General features: G+C 40.0%; 1 protein-coding gene across 3 annotated transcripts in view; it reads left to right on the top strand.

The window, feature by feature from the left end:
* atp1a3a (ATPase Na+/K+ transporting subunit alpha 3a) overlaps nucleotides 1-21089 on the top strand; it is a 53371-nt gene extending 32282 nt beyond the window's left edge. For all 3 annotated transcript variants that reach the window (XM_061897286.1, XM_061897288.1, XM_061897287.1), the window contains 13 exons: nucleotides 972-1216; nucleotides 4247-4439; nucleotides 7670-7845; nucleotides 7938-8074; nucleotides 8146-8296; nucleotides 8366-8534; nucleotides 8599-8753; nucleotides 11300-11423; nucleotides 13221-13366; nucleotides 13452-13582; nucleotides 19482-19583; nucleotides 19668-19759; nucleotides 19849-21089. In XM_061897286.1, the coding sequence (XP_061753270.1) occupies nucleotides 972-1216; nucleotides 4247-4439; nucleotides 7670-7845; nucleotides 7938-8074; nucleotides 8146-8296; nucleotides 8366-8534; nucleotides 8599-8753; nucleotides 11300-11423; nucleotides 13221-13366; nucleotides 13452-13582; nucleotides 19482-19583; nucleotides 19668-19759; nucleotides 19849-19877 (1850 nt within the window). In that variant the 3' untranslated portion in view covers nucleotides 19878-21089. The remainder of the gene's footprint in view (nucleotides 1-971; nucleotides 1217-4246; nucleotides 4440-7669; nucleotides 7846-7937; nucleotides 8075-8145; nucleotides 8297-8365; nucleotides 8535-8598; nucleotides 8754-11299; nucleotides 11424-13220; nucleotides 13367-13451; nucleotides 13583-19481; nucleotides 19584-19667; nucleotides 19760-19848) is intronic.
* The last annotated feature ends 2504 nt before the right edge of the window (nucleotides 21090-23593 follow it).

Here is a 23593-nt window from a genome sequence, read left to right as displayed (position 1 = left end):
GCACTTCAAGTTATTTTGTGAATCAAGGCGGGTGGCCAAATACTTACTGTATATACGTGGAAGGCGTGGCACGGTTGGGAGAGTGGCCGTGCCAGCAACCTGAGGGTTCCTAGTTCAATCCCCACCTTCTACCAACCTTGTCACGGCCGTTGTGTCCTTGAGCAAGACACTTCACTCTTGCTCCTGATGGGTCGTGGTTAGGGCCTTGCAATGGCAGCTGCCGCCATCAGTGTGTGAATGGGTGAATGTGGAAATAGTGTCAAAGCACTTTGCGTACCTGGAAGGTAGAAAAACGCTATACAAGTATAACCCGGTCTTTACACAGAAAGATTTTGTAAATGGTTATTTACATACCTTATTTGTTTCCAAACGGTGCCTGAAAGACAGAAGTCATCATCATGGACCCACTTTTTAAACATTCGTTACACTTATCCATGTTTGGCGCATTTTAGCTGCTTGATATTTCTGATTGATTACAAAACTTTAATGAAGTTGTCACAGAAGTAAATAAGATAGGAGTCAGACTTTTAGATACTCTTAATATCCATCCATCCATTTTCTACCGTTTGTCTTTCTCGGGATCGCGGCAGTGCCTATAGCCTATTTTAGCTGCACTCGGCCAAAAGCAAGGTACACCCTGGACAAGTCGCCACCTCATCACAGGGCCAACACAGATAGACAGACAACATTCATACTGACATTAACACACGAGGGCCGATTTAATATTGCCAATCAACCTATCCCCAGGTGCATGTCTTTGGAGGTGGAAGGAAGCCCGAGTAACCGGAGGGAACCCAGGCAGTCCCGGGGAGAACATTCTTTTTTATTTTTTAGCTCAATGTGGCCCCCGTGTCAAAAAGTTTGGACACTCTTACTCTATTCAAATAATGTTGTGTTTTTGGAAAATACATGTCTCCACAGCTTCTGGGGCATGGAAGGAGTCAGAGTCACTTTTTACTTTATCTTTCCAGGCTCTTCTTTCGACAAAAGCTCCACCACGTGGGTGTCACTGGCCCGCGTTGCTGCCCTGTGCAACCGTGCTGTGTTCAAAGCTGGCCAGGAGTCTTTGCCCATCCTGAAGCGCGAGGTGGCCGGCGACGCCTCCGAGTCGGCCCTGCTCAAGTGTATCGAGTTGTCGTGTGGCGCCGTCAAGGCGATGAGGGACAAAAACAAGAAAGTCGCCGAGATCCCCTTCAACTCCACCAACAAGTACCAGGTTTGTGGCCTTTCCTCCGGCAAGCCAGTAGTCAGCCATATAGGGATGTCACGGTACGACATTTTTTAATCACGCTTATTGTGACCCGAACTATCATGATTATCAGTATTATCACATTATTTTTAAATGTGCTCAAAATAAAAAAAAAAAAAACATCCATCCATCCTTTTTCTACCGCTTGTCCTGTTCAGGGTCGCAGAGGTGCTCGATTCTATCTCAGCTAATTATACTGAAATGTTTGATTTAAAAAAACAAAAAACACTCGCAACGCCATCCTGTAAAATGTGATGTCTAATAAAAAGGCTATCGTTATCCATATATTAAAGGACAATTATTTGTGTTTTTGTTGGTTAATAGTATGAACGTGTCAGCTTTTTCTCATTACATAATGCCTTTATCTCTAATTTTACATTTTCATAGAGAGGTATTTTTGGAAGTTATGTACATGTACTGTACATGCTGTAATGGGATGGATCCATTAAGAGTTTGAGCAGAAATGTGTCAAATAAAAATTAAGTATTCACCATAAATCACAAGCAAAATTAATGTTTTTTCAAGGTAATTTTTTGAAAAAAAACACAAAAAAAACATAAGTAATGTAAAACAGGAGCAACAGATTGGTCAGAAAAATAAACTGGAGTGATACCTCTCACATCCAATACACAATCTGCCTACCTGAGCATGTTGGTACTTCAGTCTGCGTTCATTTTGATTAAATGACAAAAACATTTGAGCTAGTATTGATGTTATTGGAAGACTGATAAAGATAGCAGGTAAATAAAGGACGAGTGACATTGTCCCTGTTGCATTGGAATCACTAAATGACTTTAAGCAGTCAAACGGCAGTGTAACAAATGGGGCAGACTACAAATGGAACATGGAATGGCGGGATAACTATTCCATACTTCATGATTACATCCCTGAGGCCAGTACATCACCACTTGCCATATGCTTTCCCAGGCCTGCTTGTGTCAGGCTTAATCGCCTTTGTACTAGCGTCGGCCTCTTCCGTTCAACTATGTGCATATGGGGTATGGCTTCATCTGCGGCATGTAAGTGTGGTGCAGACCACATCATAACATCCTGTCCCATGTATCGCCATCTTAATGGGAATTGTGGTCTGGCAGCTGTGGACGAGAGTTTGGTTAGTTGGTTTGCCCAGCTGTATATTGGTTACACCTCTAACATCTTTATCCAAACAAAGAAGGAGAAGACTGTCAGAAATAACAGTCATCAAATAATAACTATGATAACGGTACAAAATAATAAATGTAAACAAAAAGTATCATTAATAAAAAAGAAATGTGTAATATTAATACGAAACCCAAAACGTATTTAGTTGGCACTTTGTGAAAATTTATAAATAAAAACTGAATACAATGGTTTGCAAATCCTTTTCAACCTGTATTCAATTGAATACACTGCAAAGACAAGATACTTAATGCTGAAAGGTACATACAGGTTTTGGAGCAACGTACGTTGCCATCCAAGCAACGTCTTTTTCATGGACGCCCCTGCTTAGTTCGGCAAGACCATGCCAAGCCCCATTCTGCATGTCTTACAACAGCGTGTCTTCCTCGTAAATGAGTGGGGGTAGTAGACTGTAGTCCAGATCTGAAAATGTGTGGCGCATTATGAAGCGTAAAATAAAACAACGGCGACTGTTGAACAATTTAAGCTGTACATAAAGCAAGAATAGGAAAGGAATCCACCAGAAAAGCTTCAAAAATTGGTCTCCTCAGTTCCCAAACGTTTACTGAGTGTTGTTGAAAGGAAAGGCCATGTAACACAGTGGTAAAAATGCCCCTGTGCCAACTTTTTTGCAACGTGTCGCTGCCATTAAATTTTAAGTTATTGATTATTTGCACAAAAAAATGTTGTTTTTCTTTTCGAACATTAAATATCTTGTCTTTGCAGTGTATTCAATTGAATATAGGTTGAAAAAGATTTGCAAGTCATTGTATTCTGTTTTTATTTAAGATTTACACAATGTGCCAACTTCATTGGTTTTGGGTTTTGTATGAGGCAAGATTACTTTTATTGATCTCCCATGCAGGTCATTAACTGTCATCCATACCTATTTATTCATTTGTAATAATCTATTTTAAGTTGTACTAATAGTAATTGGAATGCACAAAATTAGATCCCATGGTATAGTGCTGTTATTCTACAATGTTATGTTAGTGTTTTACACTTGCTATCTGAACATACTATGTCTATAGTTTAGTCAACATATACAAGAAGAAGCAATCTCTAATGTTACATGGTCACTGAGTTACAGGAGAACCTGTTGTTTGTTTACACTAAACGGACTCAACGCTAAGCTACTGATTGATACCATTATATCTTCATGAAGTAACTTGCCACTCATATTTAACTCTATTATATCTTACTTTTTTTATTACTAGTTTTTTTGTTTTTCATGCAAGTTGTGACAAAATTAACATACCAGAGTAATGTCCGTTTATAGTGAGTGAGATGGCCTGAAACGCACGGTTTAGTGGAGCCTTTGGGATTAAATAACTGATGTTTTTAATCACGGATGATAGTAAAACAGTTAATCCATGCATTCATACTCCAGACTATTTAGCACGATGGATAGATTTTAGTCCTGCTGATGTGACTCCAAGGAGTGTTGTGCAGGCTTCCATACCTGTTGCCATCTAATAACACCAGTGTGGTGTTTAACGCACGTCGAGCTAGATGCCACGTGAGTGAAACAAGGAGACCATCTGCAGCAGCCGGGAAAAAGAATGTTAACGCTGACTGCCGAGGTGGTCCTGGAGCTCTGTGCCCATGGGTGTGGGCATGGGCCCATTTACGGGGCTTTAAGACCAGCCGCTATTGCTTTTCTGTTGCCTCAGGCTGTGAAAGCGCTCAATTTGATACGCAGCGTAGCCTCTTTTTTTAAATGTTGATATCGTCATTGATTAACTTTGCAGTCAAAATCATGATTGTGATTAAAATTCGATCAATTGTGCAGCCCTCCACCCATCTAATGCCATATATGCCCTCATTCCGCTTTGTCAGCTCTCCATTCACGAGGGCGAGGAGGAAAACGACAACCGCTATCTCCTGGTGATGAAGGGGGCTCCAGAGAGGATCTTGGACCGCTGCTCCACCATCATGCTGCAGGGAAAAGAGCATCCCATGGATGAGGAGATGAAGGAGGCCTTTCAGAATGCCTACCTGGAACTGGGAGGACTAGGGGAAAGAGTATTGGGTAAGGACGATAAAGTTGCGGCAATATTATTTGGTAGAGATTGACCGATACGTTTCTTTTCAGGGCCGATACCGATTATTAGGAGTCCAAGAGGCCAATAACCGATAATTGAAGCTGATATTAATTTCCAGTATAAGTCATTTAAACAACAATACTATTTCGGTAATCAGCTGAACGTCGAACCAGTAGAGACATAATGTTTTATGCGGAACTAATGTTGTGGTTAATTTAGCAACAAAAAACAAACACCTTTATTATATGTGTCTAAGAGAAGCCTCAAGTTTTTCATTTCAATATATGGGAAATTTTTGTGGGAAAATTGGTAATAACATGCGATTTTTCTACATCACAATAACTCACCATCTACTCAATTGTATAACATTTAAAAGCAGTTTATGTATACATTGTAAGATTTCCTTGTGAGGAACCTTAAATTATTGCGAACATTTAAATAAAAAATTCTGGGCTCCTTCACGTGGATCATAGTTGAGATATCTTTAAAGCTTGCTGACATCTTTTCTTCCTGGATGTTACAGAAAGTATGAGAATGGTTCACATGCTGCCTGCTCTTCTTTACTTATACACTATATTACCAAAAGATTTTGGCCACCCATTCAAATGATCAGAATCAGGTGTCCCACACCCACAGGTGTATAAAATCAAGCACTTAGGCATGGAGACTGTTTCTATAAACATTTTTGAAAAAATGGGCCACTCTCAGGAGCTTAGTGATTTCCAGCAAGGAACTGTCATAGGATGCCACCAGGACCACAAATCCAGTCGTGATATTTCCTCACTCTTAAATATTCTAAAGTCAACTGTCGGCTTTATTGTAACGAATTGAAGAGTTTGGGAAAAACAACAACTCAGCCACCAAGTGGTAGACCACATAAACTGACAGAGGGGTCAGCGGATGCTGAAACTCATAGTCCAAAGAGGTCGCCGACTTTCTGCACAGTCAGTTGCTACAGCGCTCCAAACTATGTGACCTTTCAATTAGCCCACGTACAGTACGCAGAGAGCTTCATGGAATGGGTTTCTATGGCAGATCAACTGCATCTAAGCCATACATCACCAAGTCCAATGCAAAACGTGGGATGCAGTGCTGTAAAGCTCATCGCCACTGGACTCTAGAGCAGTAGAGACGTGTTCTCTGGAGTGATGAATCACGCTTTTCCATCTGGCAATTTGATGGACCAGTCTGGGTTTGGAGGTTGCCAGGAGAATGATACATTTCTGACTGCCTTGTGACAAGTGTGAAATTTGGTGGAGGAGGAATTATGATGTGGACTTGTTTTTCAGAAGTTGGGCTTGGCCCCTTACTTCTAGAGAAAGGAACTTTGAATCCTCCAGGATACCAAAACATTTTGGACAATTCCATGCTCCCAACCTTGTGGGAACAGTTTGGAGCAGGCCTCTTCCAACATGACTATGCACAAAGCAAGGTCCATAAAGACATGGATGACTGAGTCTGATGTAGATGAACTTGACTGGCCTGCACAGAGTTGTGAACCCGACAGAACAGTGGTTCTCAACCTTTTTTCAGTGATGTACCCCCTGTGAACATTGTTTTTAATTCAAGTACCCCCCTAATCAGAGCAAAGCATTTTTGGTTGGAAAAAAAAAGAGATAAAGAAGTAAAATACAGCCCTATGTCATTCAGTTTCTGATTTATTACATTGTATGAATATTGCTCATTTGTAGTGGTCTTTCTTGAACTATTTGGAAAAAAAGATATAAAAATAACTAAAAACTTGTTGAAAAATAAACAAGTGATTCAATTATGAATGAAGATATCTACACACTTAAAGTGCCCTCTTTGGGGATTGTAATAGAGATCCATCTGGATTCCTGAACTTAATTCTAAACATTTCTTCACAACAAAAGAAATCTTTAACATCAATATTTATGGAACATGTCCACAATAAAAGCTAGCTGTCAACACTGAATATTGCATTGTTGCATTTCTTTTCACAGTTTATGAACTTACATTCATATTTTGTTGAAGTATTATTCAATAAATATAATTAATAAAGGGAGTCTTGAATTGTTGCTATTTTCAAAATATTAAAAAAAAAATCTCACGTAACCCTTGGCATACCTTCAAGTACCCCCAGGGGTACGCGTACCCCAATTTGAGAACCACTGCGATAGAACACCTTTGGGATGAATTAGAATGGAGATTGAGAGCCAGGCCTTCTCCACCAACATCAGTGTGTGACCTCCCCAATGCGCTTTTGTATGAATGGTCAAATTCCTATTAACACACTCCGCAACCTTGAAGACAGCCTTCCCAGAAAAGTTGAAGCTGAATGAGCTGCAAAACGTGGACAGACATCTTGAACCCTATGGGTTAGGAATGGGATGGCACTCTTTTGGCAATATAGTGTATACGTTTCCTATGTGTCAAGATATTTCCACAAAGTTTGGATTTTTGGCAGAGATATCTTTTCTGTCGTCTTCTTGTCCATTCATCGTTGTCAAGTTGTTATTTGATTGAATCACGGTTTTTGATTGATTAATTGATTGATACTTTTATTAGTTCAGTACATATTCCGTACAATTGACCACTATATGGTAACACCCGAATAAGTTTTTCAACTTGTTTAAGTCGGGGTCCACGGAACATGAAACTCTGCTCCGTGTTTTGCGGACGGAGGCTTGATTGCTGCGATAGCGAAAACGAACAAAAAGGGACCGAGAAGACGGCAGGTATGGAGGACAAAAAATGGATTTACCAGCTAAAACTTAGTTTTGACAGGTAATACGTACTGTAGGCAACCAGCACTGCTTTAAAGGGTGAGAAAGGTGGGGAGTGGCCATTTGAGCACCTGAGCAGACAGAAGAAGAATTCTTACAAGAACTCAAATAAATGCCGTATAAGATATCAAAACATATTTGGGAAGAATTGACAGTAAGAGTAATACTTTTTCTTAAATACATATAAAAAAAAATTAGGCTCCAGCAAAAACATATTTTTTCTCTTGGAGGAAAAAATGGCTGGTGCTTGAGCAGTGTTTATTACTATCTACTAAATACTGGTGCCATGTGTATATATTGTATCTGCTGATGTAGTTTTGTTGTAATTACCCATAAAGATATATGTCAAAATGCAAAACATCGGCATAGATAATCGGCCCCGGTCAATAATCGGGCGATCTGTATTATTTAGTGAGCGGACCTTATGAATATATTCTGTTGTGTAAAATTATGCTTCTTCATTTTCCTAGGTTTCTGCCACATGTTCCTGCCAGAAGAATCGTACCCAAAAGGTTTTGCCTTTGACACAGAGGACGTCAACTTCCAGACGGACAACCTTTGCTTTGTCGGCCTCATGTCCATGATTGACCCGCCGCGTGCCGCTGTGCCTGATGCTGTGGGCAAATGTCGCTCTGCCGGCATCAAGGTGGGCTCCACGCAAACCTTGACATGTCCTATGCTCCCATCTAAAGGCTTGTAGTTGTTCTTGGCCTCATTTCTGCCTCCTCCCTTCCTCAGGTCATCATGGTGACTGGGGACCATCCAATCACCGCCAAGGCCATCGCTAAAGGCGTGGGCATCATCTCTGAGGGCAACGAGACCGTTGAAGACATCGCCGCACGTCTCAACATCCCCGTGAGCCAGGTCAACCCCAGGTATGAGACAAATATATACTTCATCACATTCATCCAGCAACAGTTCCAAACGTCCTTGTATGCCGTTGTAGGGATGCAAAAGCCTGCGTGATCCACGGGACAGACCTGAAAGATCTCGACCAGGACCAGATGGACGACATTTTAAAGAATCACACAGAGATAGTGTTTGCCAGAACATCCCCTCAGCAGAAGCTCATCATTGTCGAGGGCTGCCAGAGACAGGTCCATTACAAAATGAACGATAACCTCCTTGTCCAGGTGCACAACATACACTTACCTCCATGTTGTCAGGGTGCCATCGTGGCTGTGACGGGCGATGGAGTCAATGACTCTCCTGCCTTGAAGAAAGCAGACATCGGTGTCGCCATGGGAATCTCTGGCTCAGACGTCTCCAAACAGGCTGCTGACATGATCCTGCTGGATGACAACTTCGCCTCCATTGTCACTGGAGTAGAGGAGGGTGAGGGAGGAGGAGGTTGACTTGAATGACGACGTCAAGCCAACAAAAATATTTGTCATTGCAGGCCGTCTCATCTTTGACAACCTGAAGAAATCCATCGCCTACACACTCACCAGCAACATCCCTGAGATCACCCCCTTCCTGTTCTTCATCATGGTCAACATCCCTCTTCCTCTTGGCACCATCACCATTCTCTGCATCGACCTGGGAACTGACATGGTTAGTCCAGGGCCACTTTCATGCAGTGCAGTGCATGTTTTCAAAGTGCATACTTTAAAGGCCACCAGGTGGCAATGTGGTACAGCGATCTGTCTATCAACAGTGACTGGGAAGGGATGAAGTTCATTAGGGCTATTCAACTAATTGTTCTTTCTTGATAAAGCGAAGACCCGGGAGGCTGGACATCTCCTTTCGCTAATATTCTTATTTTGGTTTTAGTATATTATTATTGTCAGATTTACACATATCAGCAAGAATATAGCTCTCTTGTGCAAAATACAAATGTCCATTAGAGTGAATGCTGGCCTTCTGGGAGGTTAAAATTCCAATTTAAGGATGTGTTTGAATGGTGATTGACCGATTATTGGTGCCAATATTTGGCATTTTGACATTTATCGGCAACTGCCTTTTTTTATTAGTATCAGCTTTTTTTAAATTATTATTCAGTATTTAAATAAAATAACCGCTGCTCGAGCAGCATCTCTTTTGACCTGCATGAGAAAAGTTGCATTTTTGCTGGAGCCAATTTTTAATTTTTATTTTGGATTAATTTAGGATTTAAAAATACTCTTATTGTCAGTATTTTTCCCAAAATATGTTTTAATATCTGACTCGGCATTTATCAGAATTTTTGTGAGAATTATTCTGTCTACTCATCTGCTTTCACCTCGGCACTCGCATAGCTACGGCCCTTCTTTCTCTCTTTCTTATGTGCTGATTGCCTACAATAAATCTCCTCTGCTTACCTGTTAAAACTTTACATTTCTGTCGGAAGTCCAGTTTTTGTCCTTCTTGTCTGGCGTCTTCCCGGTCCTGCTTTGTTTGTTTTCCCTATTGCAGCGATTGATTTAAGCTCCTTAAAGGGAGCTGTGTTTTGCATGGATAAGGGCTGTTAAAATGTCAATGGCAGGGTGCTTTATGTAACATTTTATTGTAAACATATTCCTCACCTTCCCTAAAGTTTGCCACTGTCAATTGGCAGTGATGGTCTTATAAAGAAGTAGCACTGGGTTCGAATCCCGGTCAAAGCTGTGTCAGGAAGGTTTGCAAAGTCCTGGTTTATTTTTGTTAAATTTGTTATTTTACACACAAAATAACTAATATTGAACAATTTATTTCCACTTAATTAGTTTGAGTACAAAACATGCTTCAAATTAAATTCAAGTGTAATTAAAAAAATATAAAAATATTTTCACATAAATGGAAAAAGTGTGAAGATTTCTTCTAAACAAAATTTTGCTTACATCCCTAATTTTTTGGTCAAAAGTTTAACAGATTTATGGTCCTGGTGCCGTTGTGTAGTTGAAAAAGGGACTCGTAACATAAAAGACGGACACTACGGACTTGTTAGTTCTTAGTTTATTTTAAAAATAATTAAAGAAAAAATTATATTGTCGCTAACCAAGCAAGGCTTAGCTTCATAGGCCGTGCGCGGTCATCAGTTGTGCTGGTGATTTGTGGAGTGAGCAAGTGAGAGAGAGAGAGAGAGAGAGAGAGCTTTAGGCTCTGCCTCTAGGCTTTATCTCCCAGGCACCCGTCTGCTATCCAAACACCATCTATTAAAGGTAAGAACAATTAGTAAAATGACACACCGGTGAGGACGCACATGCGGTGTACGTAACAACCAAGGAAAACTTGACAGGTTTTTAGTGCATAAAATTGTGAAAGAAGACTGTGTGATGTAATGGTATTAGAATCTCACAGTATGATATCATGGTATTAAGGCCATGGTATGATATTATTGTGGTATATGTCCAAGAAAAAAAGATACTATAGTGTGTAAAATGACGTGGCAGGGCTGGTTAGGATAATAAACATACTTACTTTAAATGCTCATATTGTAATCATATTTATTACTACAAACATGTAATTGTGCAGGTACATCTACTCTTTCAAGCAAATATTAAACATTACACATTGATGTCTTTAAATTGACAATGTAAACATGTGACGTTTACCTAGCTTTACAATGAATTGATTAACGTGGATCCCGACTTAAACAAGTTGAAAAACGTATTCGAGTGTTACCATTTAGTGGTCAATTGTACGGAATATGCAGTGTACTGTGCAATCTACTAATACAAGTTTCAATCAATCAATGGCTTCAAATATATTTTCTGGGTGATGGTTTATGAGGTGGCGACTTGTCTCGGGTTTACCCTGCTTACTGCCCCCGAGTGCAGCTGGATAGACTACAGCCCCCCGGCGATATTGAGAGAAACACACGGTAGGAAATGGATTGAGGATTTTTCAAGTAGCTTTTTCAGTTTTCACGTATTTCCCTCTATGACCACTTCAATTCCTGCTTTTGGCGTTCCATGCCTCTAATTGGTTGCTCCAATGCTGAGCAGAGAATTCTGGTAGATTTTCAGACCCGGCCAATGCTGAAGGGCCAGAAAAAAACTACACTCAACAAGTTTTTGTTTGATATTGTCACACGTCACCACATTATTGTGAAGACTTTAAAACTGCAATACTGCAGTATCTACAATACCCTGACACCCCTAATACGCAATGATTAAGACATTATTTGTCTGTGACTTTAGGTGCCGGCCATCTCTCTGGCCTACGAAGCAGCAGAAAGCGACATCATGAAGCGTCAGCCCAGGAACCCGCTGAGGGACAAACTGGTCAACGAGAGACTCATCAGCATCGCCTACGGACAGATCGGTTGGTACCTCGTTTGTTTTACTCCACCAGCGTCAAACTCAAGGCCCGTGGAGCAAATCCCACCACATTATTTTGTGGCCCGCTTGGAAATAATAGCCGTTAATAAAATGCTTAATCTTTTCTTACTAAATATGTGTTCTTTCCCTTTTGACATTAAAAATCATGTACTAAATGCAATTGCATGTATTTTAAAAATCAATATTATCAAAATCAAAGTATTATGTATACCAAAACTGTTTTTTGTTCAAATTACGCCGGCACGGCGTGGCGATGTTGGGAGAGTGGCCGTGCCGGCAACTTGAGGGTTCCTGGTTCGATCCCCACATTCTACCAACCTCGTCACGTCCGTTGTGTCCTTGAGCAAGACACGTCACCCTTGCTCCTGATGGGTCGTGGTTAGGGCCTTGCATGGCAGCTCCCGCCATTAGTGTGTGACTGTGTGCGTGAATGTGGAAATAGTGTCAAAGCGCTTTGAGTACCTTGAAGGTAGAAAAGAGCCATACAAGTATAACCCATTAACCATTTAAAAATAATACTTTACTTAAATATCTGCTTGACTTATGATTTCAAAACAAACTATCAATCAAATTGTAGACTGCAAAATTGACAATAGATTTTACGGTTCAATTCCGCCAACTGAGCTTTTTACTGTAAAATCAACTTTGGAACAATTTTTTTCCATATACTTTGACAGTTGTTTCAAAATGTGGTACGCGTACCCTTGGGGGTACTTGAAGGTATGCCAAGGGGTACGTGAAATCTTTAAAAAATATTCTAAAAATAAAAACACTTCAAAAATCCTTTATAAATACATTTGTTGAAAAATAACAATTCAAAAATCCTTTATAAATATATTTTTTGAATATTACTTCAACAACATATGAATGTAAGTTCATAAACTGTGAAAAAAAATACAACAATGCTATATTCAGTGTTGACAGCGAGATTTTTTGTGGATATGTTCCATAAATATTGATGTTAAAGATGTATTTTTTTGTGAAGAAATGTTTAGAATGAAGTTCATGAATCCAGATGGATCTCTATTACAATCCCCAAAGAGGGCACTTAAAGTCGATGATTACTTCTATGTGTAGAAATCTTTATTTATAATCGAATCACTTGTTTTCAGTTATTTTTATATCTTTTTTTTCAAATAGTTCAAGAAAGACCACTGCAAATGAGCAATATTTTACACTGTTATACAATTTAATAAATAGGAAACTGATGACGTAGTGCTGTATTTTACTTCTTTATCTCTTTTTTTCTCCAACCAAAAATACTTTGCTGTGATTACGGGGTACATGAATTAAAAATATGTTCAGAGGGGGTACATCACTGAAAAAAAGTTGAGAACCACTGCTTTAAGACACCAAAACATTAAAAAACGGACAAAAAATACATTAAAACAAGATTATACGGTAATAAAAAATAAAAAAAACTGGCTTGAATTTTACCGCTAAAAAAAGTGGTGTTGTTATTCCATTCCATTCTATTTATTCCATTTTGGATATGCTGTTAAAAAAAAATACTGCCTATACTGTAAAATTCTGGTGACTGAGCTGCCAGTTTTTAAGGTAAAATGTAAATACTTTTCTTGCAGCTTATGTAAAAAAATATATTGTTAATGTATTAAAAATATACATACATGTATATTCATATATTACTCATTGTTATAATCGGCCCTCTGAGGGCAACCATAACTGCAATGTGGCCCTCAATGAAAACCAGTTTGACAACCCTGTTTTACTCACTCCATTTCTGTTAGCTTTTTCACTATTAACCCGTTTGTGTATTTAGGTATGATTCAAGCTCTCGGAGGCTTCTTTGCCTATTTTGTCATCATGGCTGAAAATGGCTTCCGGCCCTCTGTGCTAATGGGCATCCGGCTCAACTGGGACGACCGCTCCAACAACGACCTTGAGGACAGCTACGGCCAGCAATGGGTATGAGACGGCGTCTTCGCACAGAAAAACACTTGGAGGCAGAAAATGTGAATGTTCTTCTCCTTCACGTCCCACTCGCACTCAGACATATGAGCAGCGCAAGATTGTGGAGTTCACGTGCCACACAGCCTTCTTTGTCAGCATCGTGGTGGTGCAGTGGGCCGACGTCATCATCTGCAAGACCAGACGCAATTCTGTCTTCCAGCAGGGCATGAAGTGAGTCCATGTTTGCTATGATAGGACTTGATAGTGTGATATAGTAAACTCAACGCATTGTGGGTCTTGAGGGCCTCTTAATAGCTTATTTACATGGCTGAATACAAAGGTATTTGCAAAAATGTTTTGTTCTTTTTTGTAACAAGTTCAAAACATGGCGCAAAAAAGCTGCATCAATAACTGCTTTAATCGTTGTCATGAGCGCTTCAGGAAAAAAAAATATTAGCTGAGATTTTTCTCATTTCCAGCGTAAAAGGAAAACCAAAAACGTCGGGTTAGTGAGCTAATAAAGAGACGGTAAATAGCCTTTATTGCAGCTGTGCGACGATCAAACATGACTTTTGACACCATCACCTGGTACGTGTTGGTGTGTTCACTGCATTTTCACATTGGTAAGTTTGAATCACAGCATGTATTATTCTGTTACACACACAGCATTTAGTAAGCTGTTAGCATTAGCTAAGTGAGCTACGGGCTACAAACAAGGTACATTGTTTTGGAAAAAAAAATGTATGCTTACTTGTTTACATGGGTAAACACAAAAATCAATTAAAGCTGCAAGTAACTACAGTTGGTCGCTACATCTGTAAGTGCAAGTTAAAACTCTGCTATGCAAAGCAAAACCCATTTATCAACAACACCCAGGAACGCCGCCGGCTTCGCTGGGCCCGAGCACATCTAAGATGGACTGATGCAAAGTGGAAAAGTGTTCTGTGGTCTGACGAGTCCCCATTTCAAATTATATTTGGAAACTGCGGACGTGGTGTCCTCCAGAACAAAGAGGAAAATAACCATCCGGATTGTTATAGGCGCAAAGTTCAAAAGCCAGCATCTGTGATGGTATGGGGGTGTATTAGTGCCCAAGGCATGGGTACCTTACACATTTGTGAAGGCACCATTAATGCTGAATGGTCCATACAGGTTTTGGAGCAACATATGTTGTCGTCCAAGGAACGTTATCATGGACGCTCCTGCTTATTTCAGGAAGACAATGCCAAGCCACGTGTTACAACAGCATGTTTTTGTAGTAAAAGAGTGCGGGTACTTTCCTGGCCCGCCTGCAGTCCAGACCTGTCTCCCATCGAAAATGTGTGGCGCGTTATGAAGCGTAAAATACGACAGCGGAGACCCCGGATTGTTGAATGACTGAAGCTCTACATAAAACAAGAATGGGAAAGAATTCCACTTTCAAAGCTTCAGCAATTAGTTTCCTCAGTTCCCAAACGTTTATTGAGTGTTGTTAAAAGAAAAGGTGATGTACGGTATAGGGGCGGTATAGCTCGGTTGGTAGAGCGGCCGTGCCAGCAACTTTAGGGTTGCCGGTTCGATCCCCGCTTACACCATCCTAGTCACTGCCGTTGTGTCCTTGGGCAAGACACTTTACCCACCTGCTCCCAGTGCCACCCACACTGGTTTATATGTAATTTAGATATTGGGTTTCACTATGTAAAGCGCTTTGAGTCACTAGAGAAAAAGCGCTATATAAATACAATTCACTTCACTTCACTACCACAGTGGTGAACATGCCCTTTCCCAACTACTTTGGCACGTGTTGCAGCCATGAAATTCTAAGTTAATTTATGAGTTTGAACATCAAATATCTTGTCTTTTTGGCATATTTAACTGAATATGAGTTAAAAATGATTTGCGAATCATCGTATTTCGTTTATATTTACATCTAACACAATTTCCCAACTCATATGGAAACGGGGTTTGTATATTTCATACTTAAATCTACTATGTTCACATTGGTTAAGTTTGTAGTTATGTACCCTTAAATATTGCTATTATGTCATTTTGATAAATATTTTGGTAATATAATTGGAATATTTGAATAATGATAAATGAATGTGTTGGGGCTGTATGCGAATTCCACCAATGCGGTGGTTTGAAGAAACACTCGATTGCTTTTCCAACAGTTTTCAATGAACTGCCAACATTAGAATGCTGAACAGGAAGTGCTTAAAGTTTAATGGCTTTTTAAAAACACTGAGGCAAAGTCTAAGTTCTTGTGCTCTTTATGATGTTTTTGAAACGGCACCATTTTTTCCCCTCGAAAGGTTCAACTAACTTGAAGTGTTTTGCCAAGAGGATTAGTTGTGATCTGTACATTTTCAGAATGCGCTCGTTCTACTTTTGGCCAAAGTAAGACAAAGAAAACAATCTGAAGTTGCCTTTTGTTTTTTAAATTTTAATGTCATGGTTTTACCAGTCCAGCCCGCATGGGAATAGATTTTCCTCCATGTGGCCTCTGAGCCTAAAATGAGCTTGACACTCCTCTGTTAGCGGATTATCCACATTTGTTAGAAATGTACACAATAGAGATGCGCGGATAGGCAATTATATCATCCGCAACCGGATCACTAAAGTCGTCATCCACCCGCAATCCACCCGAACCAACATTTCATCAAATGCCACCCGCCCGTTGTTATATATCTGATATAGACGATGCAAGGCATTAGTGAGGTTAGAAAGTGTAACTCCCTCCAAATAGCACGGACACAATGGCTTTCTTGAACTGATCTATTTGAAGGCTTCTTTCCCTTCGAATTCATCGTGAAAACTGTTATAAATAAAGCACGTTACAAACGTAAAAATAATAACATGCACAGCATGTGGATCAAACATTTTACCAAATAAAATACCAACAAATGACAAACTAATACCTTGTTGGCCATACCCGGAAGTAGCTTCCTTACATCCGTCGACAGACCAAACGAGACACTTCAAAATAAAAGTATGCTCACATACTGTTTCAAAGAGTGCTGCTTTTTCGTATGTGGGTAACAACATTTAACTATTAATAAATGGTTGATTTCTATAGGCTAGTAAGGTAAAGTATTGTACCTGACAAGTTTGGGCTACCTTGCTTCTGCAGCCTTCATCAGAGGTGTCACGTGATGTTAGCATGACGTTGTCTGTGACGTGATATGGATTGTCAGGTACAACACTTTACCTACTAGCCTATATAAATCAATCATTTATAAATATACGTCAGTAGGCTAAATTAACCTCTTCAACATAACATTTAACTATGTATAATGTAGCGGCTGGCTACGGGGTGTTAGCCAATGACTTTGGCTGGGGGGCGGGACTTCCGGGAGAGATAGGGAAGTGACGTTGTCGACAGGAAGTGAGAGTTCGAGTTGTCCCGGGAAAAGCGTTAGAGACATGAGAGCTGTTGTGTGGTTGTATTACATCTTGTGCAATAAAGACAAGACAAACGAAGAAGTTTTATGAGCCTACATACCTGGGATTATTACAATATATATTTCCGAATTGGTTCAACCGCCACCCGCCCGCTTCTATTTAAAATCTATTTTTTCGTCATGTCGCCCGCCCGACCCGCGGTTTATCTGCGGACTCCGCGGTTGTGACCGCAAACCGCGCATCACTAGTACACAAAGTGCTTTGCGCGAGTCCGCCATTGTTGTCCAAGTTGTAGACAGTAAGTTTCTTATTTTTCTTTATGCTCTTGATGTGGGGCAGACTGTCTCGTACATGCACATGCATCCTCCGCCTTTGCCATTCCTAATACAAAGTAGCGTATAGTTCAAACTTGTATCCATTCTAGCCAACCTTGAGACCTCCGAATTCAGGTGATGGGGATGTGGAGGGGGGAAAGGGAGGATGCGGGGTTGGTGGGGGCAGGGTTTGGTGGTGACGGGTGTGTATACTGTAGCGTCAAAGAAGAGTTAGTGCTGCAAGGGATTCTGGGTATTTCTTCTGTTATGTTTATGTTGTGTTGTGGTGCGGATGTTCTCCTGAAAGGTTTTTGTCATTCTTGTTTGGTGTGGGTTCACAGTGTGGCGCAAATCTGTAATGGTGTTAAAGTTGTTTATACGGCCACCCTCAATTTGACCTGTATGGCTGTTGACCAAGTAAACAGTGCATTCTTTTATGTGTGTCTGTAAAAGCCGCATATATTATGTGACTGGGCAGACACGCTGAGTGTACATAGAAAAAGAGGATCTGACGACAGGTTTTAGAGGACGTTAAAGGCAGTGACTTTAAGGCAAGCTCCTAATATTGTTGTCCGGGTGTAAATCGGGAGAAATTCGGGAGAATGGTTGCCCCGGGAGATTTTTGGGAGGGGCACTGAAATTCGGGAGTCTCAGGAAAAAATCAGGAGGGTTGGCAAGTATGCTTATATCTGTCAGTAGACTCTGTATGGAAGCGCTAAAAACAACAGCAAAGATGACAGGAAGAAGACGCTGTCAAAGTGGAAACATATAAAAAAGGCTGCTCACAAAAGGTGCATCCTGGAAAGAAGGTTAGCTTGAAGACGTTTCTTTGACAAAAGAACCGCCATTACACATTTTATAGGCCACAAGACAGGGTTTTAAATGTAGAAAAATAATCATATTATGACCCTCCCAAATGGTAAAGTGGGGCCCATTAAGATGGCTGCCATGTACACACGTTGCTCAGCGTGGCTGCTACTTCGCTCTGTTGTGTTGACACGCACATTTTGTGAGCAAGGTATTAAAATGGCTTGTACTATCTTGGACCAAACTCAGAATGGTTACTGGCTTATAAATCCCCAATATAAAGACGTGTTTGCTAAAGATCCCGAAAGGACAAATAAACTCAATGCAGACTTTGTGTTAATTCTCTGGATTTAACACAAAGGCGGTAATGCTCGGTTGGTAGAGCGGCCGTGCCAGCAACTTGAGGGTTGCAGGTTCAATCCCCGCTTCTGCCATCCTAGTCACTGCCGTTGTGTCCTTGGGCAAGACACTTAACCCACCTCTTACCTGGTTTAAAAATGTAACTTAGATATTGGGTTTCACTATGTAAATCGCTTTGAGTCTCTAGAGAAAAGCACTATATAAATATAATTCACTTCACTTCCCTTGACATATACAACATTAGGATCTCCAATAATTAATTCCATAATTTGTGTAGAACAGTGGTTCTCAAATGGGGGTACGTGTACCCCTGGGGGTACTTGAAGGTATGCCAAGGGGTACAAGGGATTTAAAAAAAAATATTCTAAAAATAACAATTAAAAAATCCTTTATAAATATATTTATTGAATAATACTTCAACAAAATATGAATGTAAGGTCATAAACTGAAAAAAAACCTACAACAATGCAATATTCAGTGTTGATAGCTAGATTTTTTGTGGACATGTTTCATAAATATTGATGTCAAAGATTTCTTTTTTTGTGAAGAAATGTTTAGAATCAAGTTGATGAATCCAGATGGATCTCTATTACAATCCCCAAAGAGGGCACTTTAAGTTGATGATTTCTTCTATGTGTAGAAATCGTTATTTATAATTGAATCACTTGTTTATTTTTCATCAAGTTTTTTGTAATTTTTATCTTTTTTTCAAAATAGTTCAAGAAAGACCACTACAAATGAGCAATATTTTGCACTGTTATACAATTTAATAAATCAGAAACTGATGACATAGTGCTTTATTTTACTTCTTTATCTCTTTCTTTCATCCAAAAATGCTTTGCTCTGATTAGGGGATACTTGAATTAAAGAAATGTTCACAGGGCGGGGGTACATCCCTGAAAATTTTTTTAGAACCATTGATGTAGAAGATACACAAGAATGTTTGTACTTTCATTAAAGCGTCTGGAAAAAGTATGAACATTTTGAATGGAAAATCTGCAGGAACCCTGTTTTATCCAATTGTGCTTTCTACCAGTGGCCACTAGGTGTAAGTAAAGACTTGACTTTCATTCTGGCTAAACATTAGATCATGGCTGCACATTGGAAAATGAATTCTCAATTCACACGAACATGTCATCTAATTTGTAAATACCTGGAAAAAAAAACAAGCCGTCATTTTGGACTGGAATCAGTTGATAATTCCTCTTTAACAATGTTTATTATTGTGTATTTGACATAATTTTTTGTTTCTTGTCATTTCCCTCCAGGAACAAGATTTTGATCTTTGGCCTGTTTGAGGAAACTGCCCTGGCTGCCTTCCTGTCTTACTGCCCTGGCATGGACGTGGCACTGCGCATGTACCCGCTCAAGTAAGTGTCGAATCGTCACTCATCTCCCCGTTCGTCAGCGAGTGCCACGGCTTCACCTTCTCCTCGCCAATTGTCCTCGCTCAGGCCCAGCTGGTGGTTCATTGCCTTCCCGTACAGTTTCCTCATCTTTGTTTACGACGAGATCCGAAAACTCATCCTGCGCCGAAACCCTGGAGGTAACGCACAAACAATAAAAGGCCCTCTTTAGTTTGTGCTGACTCTGCTGTCTTCTTCTTCTTCTTCTTCTTTTTCTTGACGTCTGCAGGTTGGGTGGAAAAGGAGACGTACTATTAAATTATCAAAGCGTCATAAACGTCTGATCTTCCTCCCCCAGCCTCTCCCTTCCTGTCTGTCCTCTGCCTCCCCTCTCTGACCTCTCACTGGACCTTTCTCAAGCTCCGCCCCCATCTGGCCTCTCCCGCACTCACACCAACGGCTAATTGGCACGTAAAGGCCGGCAACCGTCCGTTGTTGTTGTTGTTTACGTTCAGACGAGCGCACGTCGGCATGGTAACAAACCAGTGCAGCTATCGACTGCCTAGAGTGTTTACGCTTCCTCTATTCTCTTCTTAAAAAAAAAAAACGCCACGATTCCACCAGGACCAACGACAAGGGGAGTGCATGTTGGCTTGGGAAATGCCCCCAACAACATTTTCTCCATCCCTGTACAGCACCTTCCTGCCAGCCGCCGCCATCGTGCCGATGCTTGTTGCCATAGCGCACCAAGCCGCCGCCTCCACTTTCAAAACGAGACCTGACTGTATGCCGGCTACTGCCAATGTACCAGACGGTGAACGAGGTGGGGCACATTTTTAGTTTTTAAAAACAAAGTTTTTGGGATTTTGTTTGTATCCAGCTTCCGTATCACTGCCAATCTTCTACTGCCACTCCTCTTCCTCGCCCTCCCTATCAACCAATCTCAATCTCTCCCTGGAAAGGTCACTTCCTCCTATCGCCCTCTCCTCCTTGTGTTGTTGTTTTCTAGCAGATGACTGTGTGGGTTTTTTTTTTTTTGTATTTTATTTTTTATTTTATTTTACATTTGCGTGTGAGTGCGAGAGCCGCTAGGTTTCATTTGAAGGTGACAAAGCACACTGCCCTCCATCCCCACCTCCACCGCGCCTGTCTTATCCGTCTCCGTTTATCAGTTTGTGAACGTCGTGCAACAGCCGCCGTCCTCGCAGCCCTCTTTCTTTCACTTACGTACCACTCCTTCCCCGGGCTCCGCCCCTTTATTCCTCACCTAACCCCGCCTCCTGTTAACAAGAAAAAAAAAGTCAATCTTTTTGTGTCCTTGGGAAAAGAGATTTCTCTGCGATTTCATTATTTTCATCAGTGTAAAAGTGCAAGTGCGACACCTTGTGAAACACCAGAGGAAAAAAAAAACATAAAAGAAAAACAGAAGAAATTATATAAAATTGAAAGATTTCTCTTTTTCCACTTAGGTTTCCAGTTTGTTTTTGTGACATGACAATGGAAATAAACGCTGTGAACAGTTGTCACTAATGCCTCGCGTGTCCCAGCCTCTCATTCGGCAAACTCATTGCACTAAAAATGAAACGTGATGATAACCTTAGAACGGGCACCAGCATTCAGTAAATTACGGCTCACGCTGTAAGTGGAGAACAACAGAATGGGAGCTCTGTGTAGGCTATGCATGAAGCTACTCCCCTCCGAAGTACAGTAGAGAATCGATTCCTTAAGTGAGTGATGAGAACCGATTCCCGGTTGTGAGCCGTATTTTTATGCACATACAGAAAAAAAGTCATTTATTTTGTTGACATAAAGTCATGACAATTATTTCTATAAAAAAAAATACATATATGTATGTGTATATATATATACTGTGTATGTGTATATTTATATATATATACATTTATATATATTTTATTTCAAATTTTTTTCACTCACCCCCTCTCCCAATGTCACCCTTTTCTCACCTTTGTAAGGGGCGCTGGAAGTCGGCAGACCCGTCAGCGATTCTGTTCTGTCTCCCTGTAATGTTTGTCTGATCTTGAATTGGATTGTGCTGAAAATGTTAATTTTCCTGAAGGAATAAATAAAGTACTATCTAATCTAATCTTATATATATATATATAATATATATAAATATATATCTACTGCTTTTCCTTTTCGGGATCGCGGGGGGTGCAACACAGACAACATTCACACACGAGGGCCATTATTTTAGTGTTGCCAGTCACCCTATCCTAGCCTCACGATTCGATTACAATCCAGGAGTTACAATTCGATTAAAAATCTATTATTGATTCATTTTTAATACATGTATATTAAAGCTGTTTTACATTTCTTTTCATTGCACTAAATAAGAGTTTATCACTTGCAACTTTTAAGAACATCGCATTTGTAATAAGAAACAGTTGTATTAATTCCCATCACATTTATTATGTTTGTATTAAATGTGTGCAAAACAGAAACATAAGTGCTCTAAAATCAAGGAGCTGGTGTGATCTCTCGGTTAGGTGGCTCACTGCAGTCAGCCAAATTTTAGAACCGTCTGCATTACTTTATGATTAATTTATAATCGCTTGACGTTTACTAATCAATTTCATAATCGTCCATGTATGAATTGCGATTAATCCAAAAATCGATTATTTCCCTCACTAATAAATGTATACAGTATATATATATATATATATATATATATATATATATATATATATATATATACATATATATACACACACACATTTTTCGGACCACAAGGCGCATCGGATTATAAGGCACACTGCCAATAGGTCTACTTTCATACAAAAGGTGCACTGGATTGTATGGCGCATTAGAGGTCATATTAGGATTTTTTTTCTACATTTAAAACACTTTTTTGTGGTCTACATAACATGTAATGGTGGTTCTTTGATTAAAATGTTGCACAAATTATGTTTTACAGATCATCTTCAAGTCGTTCTCTGACCGCCTCTTCAAGATGCGGCATTTTGTAGGCGGTCTTATTTACGTAGCTCCACTTCGTCAGCGTCTTCTTTGTTGTAGCGGTGTAGCGTGCAAGGACGGGAGTGGAAGAAGTGTCAAAAGATGGAGGTAACTGTTTTAATGACGTTCAGACTTTACTTCAATCAATAACAGAGCAGCATCTCCTCATCAGTGGCTCACCTGTGCAACAACAACACCGTGTACCGAATGTCCCGTGACAAACCATCTGACCACAACTGTCTAAAAACTAAAGTTCGGTGTGTGAAACTCACTACACCGATTTAGCACGTCCATAGCAATGCTACTGACAAATATAAGTTTGAAATTTACACTACTTTATATTAGAAAAGGCATCAGCCGAGGATGAATGCCTCACAACAAAAAGGGATTAAAAGTAGGAGCTTTATCCATTACAGGGTCGGCACGGACTACAATGGCGGACATGCACAAACATTCAGGACTTATATGGATCCCAAATACAGATCAGCAAGTACCAGAAGGTAAGAAAAATTAGTTCTGCATAATATAGCAAAACAGAACACCAGATATTGTCTGCTATCAGGTGCCATTTTGCAGTCCTTATACACACAACATAGTAATACTCATGTTTAATGCTCCGACAATCCAAGCGTTGCGGCTTCATAGCTTACCAAAGTCGTACTAAAAACAGTTTGACAGATTTTTTATGGCCGTGTGTAAGGTTCTATATTTTCAATGAAACATTTAAAGTTTTTGTGTTGTGTACTGATGTCATCTTGCAGTCTATACGTATATATTATGTGTGACTGCCATCTACTGGTCACACTTATCCTTACACTATATACCAAATAATACTGTGTCGAGGTCGGTAAGCACAATCAGAATTATTCCTTACAATAGGCGCACTGTCGATTTTTGAGAAAATGAAATGATTTTAAGTGCACCTTATAGTCTCTAAAATGTATATATATATGTGTGTGTGTGTGTGTATGTATATATATATATATATATATATATATAGCAACGACACACAAAATTCACGGTTCAATATTTTTTCCGATACAAAAAAGAGGAATTTC

This window comes from Nerophis ophidion, linkage group LG04 (genome assembly GCF_033978795.1).
Source record: "Nerophis ophidion isolate RoL-2023_Sa linkage group LG04, RoL_Noph_v1.0, whole genome shotgun sequence".
Taxonomy (NCBI): domain Eukaryota; kingdom Metazoa; phylum Chordata; class Actinopteri; order Syngnathiformes; family Syngnathidae; genus Nerophis; species Nerophis ophidion.
The sequence above is the reverse complement of the archived record's forward strand: the minus strand, read 5'-3'. Positions and strand labels throughout refer to the sequence as shown.